Source organism: Microtus pennsylvanicus, chromosome 1 (assembly GCF_037038515.1).
Source record: "Microtus pennsylvanicus isolate mMicPen1 chromosome 1, mMicPen1.hap1, whole genome shotgun sequence".
In the NCBI taxonomy this organism is placed as follows: Eukaryota; Metazoa; Chordata; class Mammalia; order Rodentia; family Cricetidae; genus Microtus; species Microtus pennsylvanicus.
This window is the reverse complement of record NC_134579.1, coordinates 1,500,365-1,520,445: the sequence shown is the minus strand read 5'-3', so window position 1 is coordinate 1,520,445 and position 20,081 is coordinate 1,500,365. Positions and strand designations below refer to the sequence as shown.

At 33.2% G+C, this 20,081-nt stretch overlaps 1 protein-coding gene across 3 annotated transcripts in view; it reads left to right on the top strand.

The window, feature by feature from the left end:
* The window catches only part of Epha6 (EPH receptor A6), an 895,033-nt gene that overhangs the window by 103,146 nt on the left and 771,806 nt on the right, over positions 1-20,081 (top strand). Inside the window, exon 3 of one of the 3 annotated variants that reach the window (XM_075950493.1) lies at positions 11,497-11,615. The exons of 1 other annotated variant lie outside the window; for it this stretch is intronic. In XM_075950493.1, the coding sequence (XP_075806608.1) occupies positions 11,497-11,615 (119 nt within the window). Of the gene's footprint in view, positions 1-11,496; positions 11,641-20,081 lie in introns of all 3 variants that reach the window. One more of the 3 variants, XM_075950569.1, reaches the window with a different exon arrangement.

Genomic DNA, 20,081 nt, shown 5'->3' with positions numbered 1-20,081 from the left:
GGTATCCTAAATTACTGATGAAGTATGAATAAAACGAACAGCAATCTTCAACAGAGGTGGAAACCTTGTATTTTTAATCACTTCAATGGTCACAGATATTTATCCTTTTCATATTAGAATTATATTTCATGAATATCTCATTCATGATATAATTTTTGATGGAAATAAAAAGTTTATTACCTTAAAATCTTAAATTATAAAAATTGATATTTTGTGAAGATGAACACAGCTTGGTTTTATAAGATTGTGCTTTCAAACTTATATAATACTGTTAGAAATTTGTTTACTCAGTTTTATAAGTTTTCATTTATGCATTGTTTTTTATTTAATTTTTTTTTAATTTTACATACCAACCATACTTCCTCCTCCCTCATCTCCTCATGTTGCCTCCCCAGCTTATCCCCACCACTCCCATTCACTCTTTAGAGAGGGTAAGGCATCCCATGAGGAGTCAACAAGTCTGGCATATCAACTTAAGCAGGCCAAGGCCTTCACCATTATAGCAAGGTTGAGCAAGGCATTCATTCATAGGGAATGGGCTCCAGAAAGCCAATCATACACTAGGGATAAAGCCTGAGCCATTGCCAGTGGCCTCACAGACTACTCAAGCCACAGAGCTATCACCCACATTCAGAGGATCTGGTTTGGTCCTATGCAGGTTCCCCAACTGTCAGCCCAGAGTCAGTGAGCTCCCACTAGTTCAGGTCAGCTGTCTTTGTGGTTTTCCCCTCATGATTTTGATCCCTTTGCTCGTATAATCCCTCCTCCCTCTCTCTGACTGGATCCCAGGACCAAAAATGGTAAATACACATTCATAAGTGGATATTAGAAATAAAGAAAGACTAACCAGGCTTTAATCTACAACTCCTGAAAAATTAAGTAACAACGAGGACCCTAAGAGAGATGTGAATGGATGCCTCTGGGAAGGGGAAATTTAAAAAAAAAAAAGTCTACTGAATAAATTGGGAGCACAGGGAGGGAAGGGAGGTAGGGGTGAAGGGAGGGGGAAGAAAACATGAGGGAAGAATGTAACTGGAGGTTTCTATCATGCTTGCCAGTTTCCAAATAACCACTTTGAGGCTTAATATTAATTACATATTGTTTGGCCTATTAATTCAGGCTTATTATTGCCTACCTCTTACAATTTAAATTACCCATTTTTATTATTCTATGTTTTGCTACAATGCTCATTGCTTGTAACCTTACATCTTAATTCCCCAGTGGCTGTTGGCATCTGTCTGACTCTGCCTTCTTTCTCCCTGTCACTCTATTTGTATTTCCCACCTAGCTATATATCCTACCCTGCTATAGGGAAAAAAAAAGAGCTTTTCTTTATAGTTCAATGGTGTTAAAACATAGTCACAGAATACAGAATTGTAGCCCACATTAGAATAGGAAACATGATGATTCAATTGGGGGAGGGACAAAAGGGGAGAACCAGGAAAGGGATATCTTGATAGAGAGAGACATTTTGGGGTTAGGGAGAAGCCTGTGCTAGGGAAATTCTTTTTGTCCAGTAACTGATGGAAGCAGATACAGAGATCCACAGCAATGCATTCAGTTTTTAGACATTTTCTTGCTGATCAAAAGGTATAAATTCTAGCTTGTATATTAGAGTTCATCAAACAACTCTAATAATTTACAAACATGATATGGGACTTTTGATTCATCATTTAATTTCACAATCTTATTTGAATCTGTTTCTAATAACAGATGGATATTCTTTAAAGGGGAAAGTTATTTAAATACTCCATAATTACTTTAATGTGTTCCTAATAAATTTTGTGGTAAATTCAAATAAATATATAAATTTGAAGAATTGTTATATTAATAAATTAGTCACATTGTGATACTTAAAATAAGGCGAATATAGTTTACACAAAACCAAATCTAATGCATATTGTTCTTCACCCTTCTACATCATTCATAAACATAAAAAACCAATAGAGTAAAGGCCATTTTTCAATAAATAAGTACAAAATTTTATTTGTTGAAAATGGAATGGCATATATTATTTGCTCTGAAATTGGAAGTATATAACATTTAAGTATATATCAGAATGCTATTCTATGCTAGAGTAAAAATCTAGTTTCCTGAACATCAAAATTAAGAATCTTTTAGGAAATGATTAAAGTTCATAGAATCCAGTTTAAGAGCAAGAATTACATTTACATGTCTGAAAATAATATATCTAATAAAAAGTTTTAGGAAGAATTCAATTAAAGTTTGTGACAAGATAATAAGTTCTATAGAAATTCATAACCACATTAATTCTGTCTACAGAGGAATGTTGTCTCTTGCTTAAAAATGACTTCTTTAGTCACTTCATTTAATTTAGCTTTAGGGAATTTTTAAATATATATTTATGTCTATTTCAATAAGAGAAACTATCTTTTAAAGCCTATTGAAAAAGCAATTATAATTGACTACAATAATTTTAGGTATTAAATACTATTTCAAACTTCCTAGCTATAAAAATGCATGCCTTTGGCCAAAGTAGAACCAGGTGTCCATTTCTTATAGTATATTTCCTGGTGTTTCTTTCTTTTGACAAATCACTTTGCTCTAAGTTTTTGTGCTGCTAAGTATAACTTGAATTATTTTACTTTGTGTTGAATATAGAAGAAGAGAAAGAGTGCATAAGCCTTATTTTATCTCTAACAGTATCTTTAAAATTTACAGAAAAGAAACAACAAATGCAAAACAATGACAAAATCTTTACAAGTTATCAGATAGTTAACTATAATAATTACTTTAAAACTATTTTGGTAATATAGTCAAAGAAATCTATTGCAGTACTGAGGACACAAACAATAGGGCATTTAAGTGGGTAATGATATTTTTAAGATTACTCAAAAGACTTAGATGGTATGCTAATGGACAACAAAATTTGTAATGCCATTTGTTTCTCAATAAGACAAATTGTCTAAGAAACTATTTAAAATATGTAGCAAAACTACACTTAAATAATTTTTCTCTTGTTATACTATAATAAGATAGATTTAATTTTTAAAATTAAAGTTAACTACTTTATAACTATTAATTGATAGAAAATGCAAAAATTTTAGTGGCATAATTATCTTCTACCTTTGGAAGATTTCTTTAGTGTTGATCTGTTTCCAAAGGTTCTATCTCATGATCCTAAATCAATAAACAAATTTAATTTATTCTTTTAGATGAATCTCCCTCACAATAGGATACACAATGTGTTCAAGCACATTTTATATATTCATGAAGACATCTATACTCCCTTTCCTTGGTCTTTAGATAAGAACAATTCATAACATGTTTACAACTCTTATATTATGTTGTAGTAAAGATTTAGAAGGTAAAGGATGGTTGAAAACATAATTTTATTATTCATATACTAATTCATAGTGTGTGTTCTGTATGTCTACTTAATATCACAGAATTGTTTTTCAAGGTTTTCTAACATCCTGTGCCAATGGAAATTTATTTCTTTTCCTTTCTCTCTCTTTCTATTTGTGTGTGTGTGTGTGTGCCTTTCTCTGTCTCTCTCTGCTTATCTCCCCCTCTATCTTTCTCTTATTCTTTTCCCATACAACACATTCTGGCCACAGTTTCACCTCCCTCATCTTTTTCCCATCCCTTTCCCACATCTCCTCTTTTCTCCCAGATCCACTCCTCCATTTCCCTTCAGAAAAGAGGTGACTTCCCTGGGCTATCAACCAAACATTGCTTAACAGAATATGGTATGACCAGGCACAAACCCTCAGATGAAGGCTCAAAGAAACACCCAGTAGGAGGAAAAATGTCCCAAGAGTAGGCAGAAAAGGCAGAGTCTCCTCCACTCCCACTATTAGCAGTGCCAAGAAAACCCTAAACAAACAATATAACAATATGCAGAGGAAAAAGCAAAGACCCATATAGGCACTATAATTGTTGCTCAGTCCCTGTGAGGCTCTATAAACTGTGCTTATTTGATTTGGTGTGCCCTGCTAATTCATTTAGAAAGAGGGACTTTGGGAAAATGCTGCCACAAAATTGGCCTATTGACAAATCTGTGGTGCATTTTCTTGATTGATGTTTGATATGGGAAGACACAGATCATAGTGGATGGTATCTTCTGCTGAACAAGTAATCCTGGGTTCTGTAAGAAAGCAGGCAGAGCAAGTCATGAGGAGCAAGTCAATACACAGCATCCCTATTCAGTCCTTGCCTCCAGATTTCTGTCTTGATTCCTGCCCTGACTTATTTCTTTGATGGACTGAAACTGTAGGTAAAACTCACCTCCAGGTTTTTGTTGTTGTTGTTGTTTGTTTGTTTGTTTTTTGTTCCTGGTGTTTCATCCCAGAAATAGATACCTAGATAGCCTATAACATTATATGCTTTAGTGTGAATACTAATTTTAAAAGTGGAGTGTGTATGTGTGTGTGTGAGCACTCATGCACACGTGTGTATATGTGTATTTGTGTATGTTCAGTGCTATAAAAAAGTCAAACTAAAATAAGTAAAATTTGGAACCATTTGAAATATTTTTTAATTAAAATTTCCAGAATAGTAGAATAAGTATTTTCTTTTATGTAGCCGTAAGGAAGAACATTGTGTTTAGCTCAAAATGTTATAGATTCAAAATGGCATTATATATTAGTTATCTTGGTTCACAATTCTTTAAGTTAAATTATCATTCAATAATTTAAACCAATATAATGCAAATATTCAACAATATTGTCTCTGTTTAGACCTCTTAGACTTTGACTACATAGCATATATATGACTGTACCTATAAAAATATATATGAAATTCAACAATGACAGTGTTTTTAATTTTCCTTATTGTTAACCAACCTGCACTTACCTTATAAAAATAAATGAATTCATACTATACTGGAAAATAATAAATAACAGTTTTTGTTTTCTCTAAACTGTATAAAAATAGTTATAAAACAATAAATTAGTCAATCTCATAAACAAGTCTACATAATTAATTTCTAAATTAAGTCTAATGATAGTTTTTTATGTTAATGTATGGAATTTTATTTAGTAAAATAAAATGTGTAATTTTTACTTTTTTTCTTTCTTTAAAGAAATTTATTTTTCTTGCTGGGTATTGGTAGCACAGGCCTTTAATCTCACCACTCAGGAGGCAGAGAAAGGCAGATTTCTGTGAGTTAGAGTCCAGCTTAGCCCAAAATGCAGGATCTTCATTTTGAAAGAAGATCATTTCTTCATAGAGAAAGCCAAAAAACCGAAAGAAATTGATTTTTCTTAATACATTCTGATTATAATTTTCCATCTTCCAACTCCTCTGAGATCTTCTCCATACCTGCCCTGTAATTCTAAGTCCACACCATTTCTCTCTCATTGAAAAACACACTGGCATCTAAAGAATGATAATAAAATAAGACATAGCAAAAACAATATGCAATTTTAAATCACAAACTTTAATGATTACTTCATAAATTATTATGTTGACTTGAATATCATAGTAAGCCTTTACTCTAAAACTCTGTAATAAGACTCCTCCATTGTTCACCATCCTAGACATTTCCAATGGTAGTCTCTCAATGTTTATAGTGCATATGATTTTCATCATCATTAGAGAAACCTTTAGTGCTTATTTATATAGTCTGTCTCTCACAGAAAGAAGGGCAACTTAGTATCTATACCATCCCAAAATGGTTTATCTATGCCAAAAATGCTGTTTTAAAAGCTGTGTAAAAATGGGAAAATGCATCATGAGTTCAATTTGCTTCCTTAGAGCAACAATTTTCTATTGGTATCTTATAGGCAATCTATTTTTTAAAGTTGGTTTTGTAGACTCACACATACATCAACAACAACCCACTCTTCCAGTAACTGTACTATTTACTTCACCATCTGAAAAGTAACTCAGTAATTTTAATTTGGTCTTATAGCAAATGAATATTATCTGTAATCCTATGCCTCCAAGTCCACAATTTTAAAACAAGGTTATATTAGTTTTTATTTATATTTGCTGAATATGGATTTATTTGTGATGAAAATTCATAAAATTTGTGCATTGTTAAAAATATTTACATCTCAGTTTGGTCTCTTTTCCAGCTGTTGTCACAAACAGCTGTATGTAAGGGCCAAGTCGTGGATGCTTTACTTTTTGGTCATTTAATCACTTTTTTTCTCTCATTGTGTATTTCAGGGAAGATCCACTTCATTTTTGCTTTTTCAGATTTATTAACTCTGTTCTTCTGTAGCATTTTTGTGTGTGTTTTTTTTAGTTTAACTAATGATAATCCATAGCAGATTATTTTTCTATTCTAGAATTTAGTTCACTTTGGGGGGGGGCGTATTTTATTTTGTGGACTGCTTAACAGATTTATCTTTATCATTTTAAGTTCATTAGAATAAACCTCAACATCTATTTTTCTTATTAACTTCAATGGTCATAATTTGTTCTTTGTCTTTGGCTGCATTTTCCTTCTTTCTCTGAGTATTGACTTGTTACTGTACAGTCTAATAAGGTTACTGTATTTAACCTGTATTTTGTCATTTTAGATATTTTGCAGATGGCTGATTTTCAGAAGTTTACTTTTGGGCTATGGTAGGGGTGTCAGCATATTCAATTTTGCACTTGATTTTAGAAACAAAACTTTCATATGCAGATATAATTTTATTCAAACTTCCATATGCAGGTATGATTTTATTCTGAAACCAGGTTTCTTGTGAATTTCAGTTGAAAACAACGAGTTTTTTAAGCCTCTTGAAACTTTAATTTGTACTTCATATTCTTATCTTCCTTTGATTTGCATGCTGAAATCTTTAATTAGTTCCTTGGCTTAATTTGTTTCTGCTGTCACTTGGTATATGTACAGTTTGAGTCAGGTAAGAGTGATGTGTGGGGACAGTGATATTTTATACTCCCCTTTCTGTGGCAGACTTTCCAGAACCACCCTAACCTTATCTTCCATGTGCTGGGAAAACCAGGAAATCCAGGAAATCCAACTTCTTATGTTCCAACAAGTAATCAAAAACATTGGGACTTTCAGCTCATCTTATTTCTTCGTCCTGCTAGCTCTCCACCTTTTACATTAGAGACATTATATTCTATTTGAGAAAGAAGAGTGGATGTCTATTACATGAAATTTCCTTTCCCAGTCTTCATCTCTCAAGTATACGGTATGTTCCTTGAGGTCCTTCTATGCGGGTCCCAATCCTATTTTGTGGAGACTCCATGCTCATGATATAACTAGGTGAAGGTTATACCTCAGCCGCAGTAAAGCCATATGAAGTGTTCCATTATCTCAGGCTTTCATGAATTCATTCACCAAATAATCTTTTTTATATAGATTTTTCTGTACCTGCTCTATTACTAAATTATTTTGACACTTAAATTGAAACTGGTTTCAACCTACATGTAAACTTGTTTCTGTTGATTGATTATCAGCCGCTTGCCCCTCTTGTTAGGAATCTTGAAACCTTAAAGTGATACAACTGTGTTTGTCCTAATTTACTCTGTAGGGTTATCTATGTGCATCACTGTTTATGAACTTGCTTATTATTCTTATGTTAGTTTATTTTCTTTGGACTTTTGCTTAGAACATCCTACCTTCCTACAAATACCATTTTATTCTCTGTTTAAGGGAAGAGGCAGCAGATTATGAAAGTCACTAGAGTTGGGGACTATTGTAGATGGGGACTATTGTATTGATAATGCTTTCTGGGCACAGCAAGACAATTGCATACATGAGTTCACAGCAGCTGTAACTACATGTAATGACCAGCACAAGATCAAGCCGGTCAAAACAGCATGAGAGCATAATAGGTGGAGGATCATGAGGTTCCACCCTAGATGAGGAGCTCTTGGTAATTAATGGCAACTAGTGCAGGGAAGAGAGAAATTTTATCCAGGAATGTCACTCCTTTTAGGCTTTGTCAGTGTGTGTATGAGTGTAGATGGGAGGTAAATTGATGGGGTGGGACAATTTAGGAGGTTATGGAGGGGAGATGAAGAGGGGGATAAATTTTATCACAACATGAATATTTGAAATTCTGAAACAATAAAAACAATAAAATTATTTCTTTTAATTAATTACAGTTTTGCATATAAGGTTAGATGGTTGCTTCTATCAGTTACTACCTGTGCATGCTCTCCCTGAAAGAAAAGGAACAAGCATTTGCCAATTTATCAATGTTTTCTTGCTATAATACCTGTACTATTTTCTATAGAATGTTATAACAAATTCACAAACTGGGTAGATTAATATATAAATATACCTTTTTATGGATCTTTTTGACACTGCAGAATCCATGAACTGGTAGCTTTCAGTGACAGGTCAGAATCTGCTCCTTGTTCATGGGCCTGCCTTTCACTGTGTAGAAAGGATAAGAGAGTGTCTGAACTCTCCTTTATATGGGTACTAATTTGTTTCATGTAGAGTTGTATCTCTTTTATAACACTGTGATAGAATATTTGAGAAAAACAAAGCTCAAGAAAGGGGAGTACCAGTTTGTCTCATGGTTTTAGAACTTTCATTATATTGTCAGGTGGAAAACTGGTTTCATAAGATGTATTTAAGGAGAGAAATAAGGAGGGGAGGTGAGAGAAAGTCAGTCCAGGGGACATGATACAAACCATCCTTTTAATAACCTATGAATAACTCATCAATAAATTAAGTTGTTCATGAAGAAAACACCTTTATGATCCAGTAACTCCTCCATACAACTGCTGAGGATCAACATGTGAAGGGAAGGGACATCTATGCCAACATGTACAAGATCCACCTTCAAGTCCTAATCACCTCTCAAACCTCTATAAATCACACAGCATTGACTAGATGGCAATTCATCCTGTGGGTGTAGACAAAAACCATTCAGTCCATAGAATCAATTACAGCCATAGAACCTCAATTAAATGATCAATAGTAAAGGGTAATTTTTTCATTGCTGCTATCAACAAAATACTACTGACTTGATAAACAAGCATGCTTGGTTTAGTTTCTGAAAGCCTTCTCATAGAGCAAGGTTTTTGTTGTTTAAGCAACAAAGCATTTTCCTGGTTTCTTCTATTATCTGATCTTTCAGTCCTTTAGGTTTTACTTCCTTCTGCCAATTGACACTGAGCAGACTTTTATGAGATACTGATAAAAATCAGACTGCTCTGTCAGGTACGTCCAGACTTATCACTCCATTCCTGAGAAGAGGAGCGTGGATTGAGGAAAGAAATAGACATAAGATAGCATCAAGAGGGCTTCCAGTCACTACTGCAACTAAAAGCAAAAGGCCCCAAGTTTATTAATTTCAGTTCTTATATACACCCCCCCAAAGGAAGGCACAAGTTTTCATGATACCAAGAAGCAAATATAATTTCCTCTTTGCATCTCAAAAAACCTGGTAATCACACCCTAAGTCAATCATCTTGCTGTCTGGCTTTTGAGGAGCAAGACATCTAGTAACCACACTTTGGCCAAACAATCAGTATTTGTCCTTGAGGAATAATAATAAATTTGAACTTTCTGACCTTAATCAGGATTGAACATATCAAACCTGTAAGTCTTCACACTGCTCTGATATTTTTCTATTTTAATATCAATCTCTAGATATTTAAAAGATATTTAACATTCTGCCCTTTATCAGGTTATATTTCAAAAGACCGAGTTGAAAATTTCCCTTGTAGAATTGTAAACATCTTTTTGCGACCGCCCATCTTCCCACAGTTTCTCAGATCCACCAGATTGTTCAGTGCTAAATTCTGTGTAGTGTTTGTGAACACCTTAACCATAGAAGTTTCTATCATTAAATCACCATTCCATTTCCCCAATGACGCATTGTTCATGCTAAAAATAAGCTAATGACAGAGTTTCTCTAATAAAATATGAAAATTATTTTCCCTTTAAATTGCTTTTAGTTGCACGAAGGAATAAATTTGTAAATAATGGATTGACAAGATAGTTGCTAGTAAATAGAATATTTTACTTTGATTGAACAGAAGTTTGGTCTTTTTTTTAAAACCTAATAAGAGGTTAATGTGAATATCTTTCAGATTTTGTTACTTTGAAGTTTTACTCTTCCTTTTTTCATTTTAGTCTTTAATAATAAGTTTTGATTAAATCTGATTATACCACAATACTGAAGAATTTATATTAACACATTTGAGTTTTTTATTCTAGTTATAAATTACCACCTCAATAAGTGATAATTTGTTTTTCAGAACTAATTTCTCAGCCTGGTTTATTTTATTAGTTATGATTTTGAAATAGTCAAATCTAGAGTTTTAGATTTGTTAAGTGGAAAAATGTTCCCACTAGTTTTCTAATTTACTGGTTTATACTAAGTATTGTATAAATGCGATTTTACTCTATTTTAATAATATGAAAAATGGAAAGAGATGTATTTTAAATATTTCCAATATTGTTTTAGTATTTTTAATGTAGTTAAGAGTTAAAAATTGTGGAAAATCATACACTAAGAGAATATCACTAGAAAAAAGGCAACTATAGCGAAAATGACTACTGACAAGTACTTATCAAAAAATAACAATAAAAACATCATTTTGCTAAAGGAAATATGAGAATATAGGCCAGGAAATAAACAATCATTTAAGTGTCATAGCTTTAATGTATTACTTTTATTCCAAGGATTGTGAAATTAAGTCTTCATTTATTACATTAACATCAAAAAGAAACACCTTTATCATTTCAGTTTACTCGCACTCATGTTATGAGATCTGAATAGTTTTTGATCCCTAAAGTTCTCTCAAGTTTTCTATAACTTGAAATGAACAAATTACCCAGCATTTAAGGTCTTAGTGGTAACTGTTTTAATAAGTGCTTCTCAAAAAACATTTAATATTGTTTCTTTTCACTAGATCTCATATTTCAATACCAACAACATCCTTGTGCACTTTTAGATTCCTCGCTTTCTAATAGATATTAAGAAAAATCAAAGTAAAACATAGATTATGTTATAATTAATTAAGCTTATTAACAAATAATGGATGCTTTATAGATCTAAAGTATATTTTAAATTCATTGTTAAAATACAATTATTGACATTTTGATTTGGGGTTAACACAGAAATATATTTTAACTGTCATTTATGTTAATATTATTTTATATTTATGTAATACTTGTAGAAATAACTTAGTAAATTAATTTAATATTTACTAGGTTGTAGAAAATCATAAATGTTTAAATACTCTTGGAAACCCAAATTTTAAGTATAAAGTATCAGAGTCCTTATTTATTCTGAAACATAGTTCAGTTTGTATCAAGAACATGATCTAACTAGGTAAGCTTCCTTTAGAATTTGCATCCGTGTATGTGTGATTCTAAGGATGCTTATTTATTAAGTTTTCAAATTTTCTTAATTTAAATGAATAAAATGAAATCTTTTTATCTTGAAGATTTTTCCAATATGGTGAATATGGAAAACTCATTAGTTAAAATAAATATTAAATGTCATACCATATAGCACCTTCACCATGCAACATTGCCAAAACAATATGAACAAAAAACACCTCCTAAGGAAAATTTGATATAGCTTTCCTATGCTTTTCCAGACCTATTTCCAACACTGCTAAAAGGGGGGAAAATTCCAGAAGGCATTGAAGAGACCAGCTCTCCAGACCCCGCTGTTACTTCTGCTCTGGATGCCAGGCTGCAGCTCCCTAGGAGCCAGGTTGGAAAAGTTTCTAGGAAAACAGGTTATTCATGTTTAGCATATATTTTAAGTACAAGGTTTTTTTTTTTTCATGAAAATTTGTCTTTTAGAACCCAGAATTAAAAGTCCACATTTTCAGTTTGACATTAACATTTTTTTCTGGACTTTTAGCAAAATCAGTAATGAATGTTTGGATTTTTACAAATATGATTGAAATGGAGATGGTTTTAAATACCATGAAGATTATTAAAATATGATGTAGTTCTTTTATGCAAATTTTTCAAAACAAATATTATATTCTTAAGATTCCTTAAGGTTATAAATTATGAAGTTAAATTTTAAATTGTATATTTTTCCAAAAATTTTAAGCTTTCCCTTTTAAAATATATTAGTGACTGTAGTTTATTTTGTAATTTTCTTTCTTCTATAACTAATTCAGGGTCATTTATAAAATCCACTTGTCCTAAATGAAAAATTAAAAGTAGCAGTTATTTTCTGTTTCTGAGAGAAATCTGCTTAGAGAGGCCAAAAATTAACAAAGTACTTGAAAGGGCATTTTGTCTAAGGCTAATATGAAGCTAAATTTCAGATCTGATGCACTTTGAAAGTAGAAAGAACCATCATTAACAATGTCAAAGTGCATTACAATGAAGGAGAATGACAATTATGGTTTCAACAGAGATTACATAAAATAACTATGAGTATAAATAATGTACTCAAGAAAAACACAATTGATATTTCAGAGTTTTTTTAACCAAGTGTTAATTACCATTTATGAATAAGAAAATATGTAAAAATACTTTGAATAATTTAAGAACTATTTAATACAGTAAATTTTTAAATAAAATTCCAGAAGGCAACAAATTATACTTCAGATCTTTTTAAATCTGAAATAATAAAACTGAATATAACATATTCATGTTTATAAAAGCTAATTTAAAATACTATATTTATCTAAATCTATTTATATTAGGTATGATATTACTATAATTTCTAGTATATTTTAAGTGGAAGTGTGTATATTAATCTATAGATGATTTATATATTTTTCTATTTACTTTGTTTTGCAATTATTGCTTTAAGGGGGTATTTCGCTATTCTTTCCCATGTAGTATCATTAAACTGTTAATACTCTGAGTAGGTAAATATACCTCAATTACCATTTATATTTGTGCCTTCCGGGAATACAAATAAATTGAATTTTAAGTGTTAATTACATATAAAATTAGTTTATAGAACTGGATATATGAAATTAAGGTTTTAAAAAAAATCTTATCCAAAATCACATACTACATTCACTTGTTTGAAAATATTATACAAGCAGAATGTGTTGATTTTTAATTTTTAAAATTTATTCTGATCAGCATGTGTTAATTTGATAAGTGTGTTTAGAAGGATGTTTAACTATTACACTTGTATACACATATACATCATTCTCATCCACATTTGGTTTCTGTATAATTTCTGAACTCAAAGACAGATGAATCCTTCTACATGGAATACATAAAGTCACCTTAGTTAATGGTCCTATGCTAATGTAGCTAACACAGTGCTGGCATGTCCAGACCTAGATCAGAAGTCCAATTTATATTTAAATTACAGACAACATTATGTGTGCTTCTGTAACTGTTAATGTGACTGAACTGCCCATTTGTTAGATTCATTGAAGCATGAAGGAAAGAGTGAAGATTCTGTACTTCTTATTCTGAAGCATCACTGAAAACTTGGCTCAGCTCACTTTCATGTTCATTACCAAACTGAAAAGAAACAAAGCAGCAGTTAATAAAGAAAAAATGAACCAAGTGACAAATTCCCGTAATTTGTTAAAATATAAGAAGACTAACTCAATTAACTTGTGAGTCAATAACTAAAATTTATTATTGTACAAAATACCATTCTCAGTAAAAATGAACTGATCATAAATAAATCAACCCTGGAGATAGTGACATGAACAGATAAGCAATAATCTTCACTATCCCAAATTGCATCCCATCAATAACGTAAATTTCCATAGAGGCTCTAACACAGACTTTTAAAAGCTTTAAAGTTAAAAAACCATTCAAATAAGCCTATTTGTGATGTTTCATAGTAGACTACCTATCTATATCCGTGCATATGCATCTGCATAAATAGCATACAAATGTTAGTGCCTATCTGAATGTAAAACATAATGTTAAAAAAATACACAAGTAACCTACATAGGACTAGAAAGAAATTTCAATGGTTAATTATTAAATAAAGTAAAAAAGATTAACAAGTAGAAAAGGTTTAAAATTTGGAAATTTTCATTGAGCTCCAAGATAAATGCAATTGTGTAAGTTATGACATATATTCTGTGATACCAATACTGTCTTTCTGATAAATGACTGGGTGAGTATTATATATCAGCCTATAAATATGTTGTAATTGATTGATACCTTTCCAGATTTTGCATCTTTCATTATGAATTTCATTTAAAATTCCTGTGTATATCTATGTCAGCCTCTCCATGAGATGCTGCTCTCATTGTCTGCTCTCACCATCTTTGTTTTCTGTTAACCTTTTAATTGGCAATTTAAATAAAAATAATACATATAGTCCGATTATTCTTTTTCCGCACCGTTATCAACACTCTCCCATTGTTCTGTCATGACTTTTGATTCAGGTCTGTGACTGTTTGTGTAAGCAACGCACTGGAGCTTTCCAATGTGTCCTGGTTGGGTAATCAGAAGTTATTAACCTGATGGCAATGGTTTCCCTTTTCCCTAAATCAATCAGTAGCTAATAATCCAGTAGTGAAGGTAGATCTCCCTGAGCTTCTCCACCATCCACTTCTACCACAGTACAGGTTTCAGCAAATTTCAAACAACATGAACACACCATGGTAATTAAGCAGACAGATTTAATTGTCCTAAACATTTCTCTGTGTTCTAGTTGTTCAGAAATTTCTGTTCCTTAACTCTGGTTGTTTAGCATTTTCTCCCCTTTACACCTGGACAGTGACTATTTATTTCACTTTTTGACCCATTACCCTTTTTGAGCAATGTCATATAGTTGGAATCACATATTTGTTGCAGGGGAAGGAGCCGCTTGTTGTCCTGGCCACCAGACTAGCTTAGATCCGAAATAACCACACAGAAACTGTATTAATTAAATCACTGCTTGGCTCATTAGTTCTAGTTTCTTTATTTTTTAAAGATTTATTTATTTATTATGTATACAGTATTGTCAGTATTCTGTCTGCATGTGTGCCTGCAGGCCAGAAGAGGGCACCAAATCTCCTTACGGATGGTTGTGAACCACCATGTGGTTGCTGGGAATTGAACTCAGGACCTTTGGAAGAACAGGCAGTGCTCTTAACCACTGAGCCATCTCTCCAGCTCCTATTTCTAGTTTCTTATTGGCTAATCCTTACATCTTAATTTAACCCATTTCTATTAATCTGTGTATTGCTATGTGGCAGTGGCTTACTGGGTAAAATTCTTAGTGTCTGTCTCAGGCAGATCCATGCTGTCTCTCTCACTCTGCTTTTCTCCTCCCAGAATTCAGTTCCATCTTCTCCACCTACCTAAGTTTTGCCCCATTAGCCCAAGGCAGAATGTTTATTCATTAACCAACACAAGCAACACACAGAGGGAACTCCCACATTACTTATGTTATATTATTATTATATGGGAGGCTGCATTAGTTACTTTTGCCATTGTTGTCACAAATTATCTGTCAGGGGAGTTGGGAAAAGTTTTAGTGGGAAAAGCACTGGGTGTGTAATCATGAGGACTTGGGTTCAGAGTCCGTGAATCCATGTAAAACTGGGGATGAATATGTCTGTAATAAGCACAATGGGAAGACTAAGGCCAGCTAGTCTGGGTACACAGCATCAGACAACAGGAGATCCCACCATCCTATCTTAAGGTAGAAAGAGAGGACCAACCTCACAGGTTATCCTCTAACATCCACACAAGCATGGACACATGCCCATTGATACACACAATCATATCTTCTATCTGTCCATCTTCTTTATACACACATGCAAAATCAAAGACAAAATTTGGTAAAAAAAAAAAAAAAGAAAAAAGAAAAAAAACAAAAACTTAAGACAGAAAAGGTTTTTCTTTTTTTCTTCTTCTTCTTTTTTTTTTGTCTCACAGTTTGAGGAGTACAGGTCTCTCACAGAGCCAAAGGGAGCCTAATGCAGCTGGACAAATCATGTCAGTAGCCAGGAAGCTGAAAGATAAATGCCCATGCTCATCTGGTTTTCTCTTTCTTCCCTTTTTCTTCAGTCTCAACCCCTAATATGCTGCCTAATATGCTTAGGACATACCATATTCTTGGTTAATCCTCTCTGCCCCACCCCATACTCAAAGGAGCAACTCACTAATCCCCTGGATGTTTCTTAATCCACTTATGTTGACAGTGGAAATTAATTATGATGGCAGAAAATTAAATTTTATTCCAATATGCAATGAGAAGTCTTCACAGTGTTTCCACACAGCTGATAATGTTATTTGATTTTTGTTTTGAAAAGAAAACGAGAGGTAAGGAATTGGAGGCTTTCACCACACTAACGTGGTGGGACCCGGGACAAACAAGCAGGCCTTCTCCTTGCAACACATACTCTTCTTTCTGATTGTTCCTTTCAGCTAATATTAACTTGCATTTTAATATCCTCTGTGTCATTAATTGGTATAACACCTCATTTTTACTTTCACACTGAATAATATTTCATTCTTGATACCTGTGTGAATTTTCACATGGAAGCATATGTGTGCTTAGAATATTTCCCATAAGCATTTTCATACAAGTTTTAAGGAATTAATTGTCTTTGGTGAACAGTTCTTTTTCTATGGCTCTTACATTAGATATTTAAAATTTATTAAATAAATCATTTTAATCTATTGGTTAACTGCTTCTGCCTTTCCTAAGTGTCACCAAGAAATTTTTATGGATGATGGTCAACTACTCTAAAACGGAAGTTTAAGTTGTTTTGACAATTCAAACTATATTCTGTCAGGCTATATATATATATATATATATATATATATATATATATATATATATATATATATATATGATGGTCTTATCATATATTTCAAAACTAGATGTGGTGATTCATGCATGTAGGTCATGTACTAGGGAGCCTGCAGGAGGAGGCTAACATCAAGTCGGATACCCACCTAGGCTACAGAGTGAGACCATCTCGTAAAAAGAATCTAAACCACATTCATTCAATCTCATCAGTAAGTGCATAGCGTCTATTTCAGAAAGATGTTTTAATGTTGATTTATATCCATGAAAGGTCAGATCAGAAATATTAATTTCCTATGCCCTTGTATTCAAGGCTACTTCCCACTTTCTCTTCGGTGAGGTTCTGTGTGTCTGGGTTTATGTTGAGGTCTTTGATCCATTTGGACTTGAGTTTTGTACATGGTGATAGACATGAATCTATTTACATCCTTCTACATGTTGATATCCAGCTATGCCAGCATCATTTGTTGAAGATGCTTTCTTTCTGCCGTTGTATAATTTTAGATTCTTTGTCAAAATCAGGTGTTCATATGTATGTGGATTATTAACAGGGTTTTCAATTAAATTCCATTGATCAACCTGTCTGGTTTTATGACAAAACCAAGCTATATTCCTTCCTATAACTCTGTAGTAGAGCTTGAAATCAGGGATGATGATGCCTCTAGGAGCCCCTTTATTGTACAGGGATGTTTTCACTAATCTGATTTTTTGTTTTTTTGTATGAAGTTGGTTATTGTTCTTTTGAGGTCTGTGAAGAATTGTGTTGAGATTTTGATGGGGATTGCATTGAATCTATAGTATGCTTTTAGTAAAATCGCCAATTTTATTATATTGGTATTACCTATGGAAGATCTTTCCACTTTCTGATATCTTCTTCAAATTCTTTCTTCAAAGTAATAAAGTTTCTTTCATACAGGTCTCTCACTTCTTTGGTCAGCATTACCCCAAGATATTTTATATGTTTTTGTGGGTATTGTAAATGGTGAAGTCAAAAAATCAAATATTAAGATGTTAAATAATCCAATTATAAAATGATGGGCAGATATAAACAGAGAGTTCTCAACAGAGGAAACTCAAATGGTCAAAAGAAACTTAAGAAAGTGCTCAACATCCTTAGCCATCAGGGACATACAAATCAAAATGCATCTGAGATACCAACTTAAACATTTCAAAATGGCTAAGGTAGAAAACACCAATAATAGCTTATGCTGGAGAGAATGTAGGGTAAGGGGAACACTCCTCCATTGCTGGTGGGAAAGCAAACTTGTACAGGCTCTTTGGAAGTCAGTATGGTAAGTCTCTTAAAATTGGCAATCAATCTACATCAAGACCCAGCAATACTACTTTGAGCATTTACCTAATGGGTGCACACCCATACCACAAGAACATTTGCTCAACCATGTTCATAGCAGCATTATTGGTAATAGCCAGAACCTGAAGACAACCTAGATGATCCTCAACCAAAGAATGAATAAGGAAAATATGGTACATTTACACAATGGAGTACTACCCAGCAGTAACAATCAATGGCATCTTTAAATTGTATGCAAATGGATGGAACTAGAAAAAATCTTCTTGAGTGATGTAACCCAGACCCAGAGTGACAAATACAATATGTACTCACTCATAAATGGACATTAGATATAAAGAAAAGGTTAGCTAGCCTATAGTCCATGACACCAGAAAGGCTAGGTAACAAGAAGAACCCTAAAAGTGACATACAGCGATCTCCTTAGTAAGGGAAAATAGACAAGATCTCCTGAGAAAATTTGGAGTATGGGAAGAGAAAAGGTGGTGGGAGAGAAAGAGGATGAGTGTGAGAAGGTGAACATGAGCAAATGTGATACACAGATAGGGGAAGAAAAGAGTTTACTTGATTGTAGAAGCCATTATGGGGCTAGCAAGAAACCTGACACTAGAAAAATTGCCAGTTCACAAAGATGACCCCAACTAAGACCCTAAGAATTGGTGGAGAGGGTGCTTGAACTGTCTTTCTGCTGCAATGAGACTGATGACTACCTTAATTGTCATCATTCTACAACTGATGGAAGCAGAAGCAGAGATCCACAGTGATGCACTGGGCCAAGCTACCCTCGACCAGCCCAAGAGAGGGAGGAGCAATAATATGAACAAAGATCAAGACCATGATGAAGATACCCACCGAAACATCTCACATGAACTAGTAGGAGCTCACTGACTCTGGACTGATGGGGGGAATCTGCATGGGACTAATCTAGCCCCTCTGAATGTGGGTGACAGTTATGTGGCTTGGGCAGTCTGTGGGCTCACTGGTGATGGAACCAGGATTTATCCCTAGTGCTTGAACTGGCTTTTTGGAGCTCATTCTTTTAGGAGGGTTACCTTGCTTTGCCCAAATATAGGGGATAGGGCCTTGGTCTTGCATCAAAGTGATGTATCAGACTTTGTTGACACCACATGGGAAGCCTTATTCTCTCTGAGGAGTAGATGGGGTAGGGTTGGGTAAATATGGGATGAAGGAGAAGAAGTGGGAACTGGGATAACTATGTAAAATAAGAAAAAAATCATTTTAAAAATAAATTAATTGCTTAGAAAAATATTCATTTCACAACTGATAATTTTTATTGATTTAATCTATAACCAATAAATAATTGTTTTAGAAAAATTAAGTTCATTTTGTCCAATTTCATATTATAATATATAATCTTTCTGGTAGAAATGTTTTAATAATTGGTTAATAATTTTTCTGTCTTCTTTGATGCTCCTTTCTATTCTTCATTCAGAATATTAAAAGATAAACAATAGTTTTCAGATATATAAGATTCTGGCAAACATATTAATTAATTTACAAAGTATATATACCTAACATCTAAGAAGGTCAAATAAGTGATTAATCAGAAATAAATATAGTAAAGAATCAGAGTGACTTTAAAATGATTAAGGAGCTGTTAAATTTGTTTCTCACTTTTTATTGCCTGTTTTGAGTGTGTACATGTGTTGTCTTGAGTTAGTGGGACATTAACACTCCATACCAAAGCAATCACCACTCAGCTTAACTTAAGTGTAACATTTCTGTGTGTGTGTGTGTGTTCCAGAAAATTCAACATAATAAAAAGTTTCATGTCTATAATATTAATCCCAAAGATGGAAGGAGAAAGACCACTTACCCAAATCATCATGGCCAAATTACTTAGCGTAAACAGCTAATTAAAGCAAGATTTTGTATGCCTGTTCAGGGATGACTCCCCGAAGGCAAATTTTGAGAGGTCAGCATTGGGTGTGAGAAAGACAAAGTATTTGTAGGTCATGTGTAGGATTTCATGGGAAAAAGAGACAGGGTTACAGAAGCAAAACATAAGCAGAAAAGTCAGTTCTAATGACCTCTTATAACAAAGGCATGGCTACAAGGTGGGTATAACAACAGGTAGTGATAATAAGATAGCTGTACAAGGTAGCCATAGCTATAACAGCTAGTCAACGGTGGTCATATAACCTTTAGAA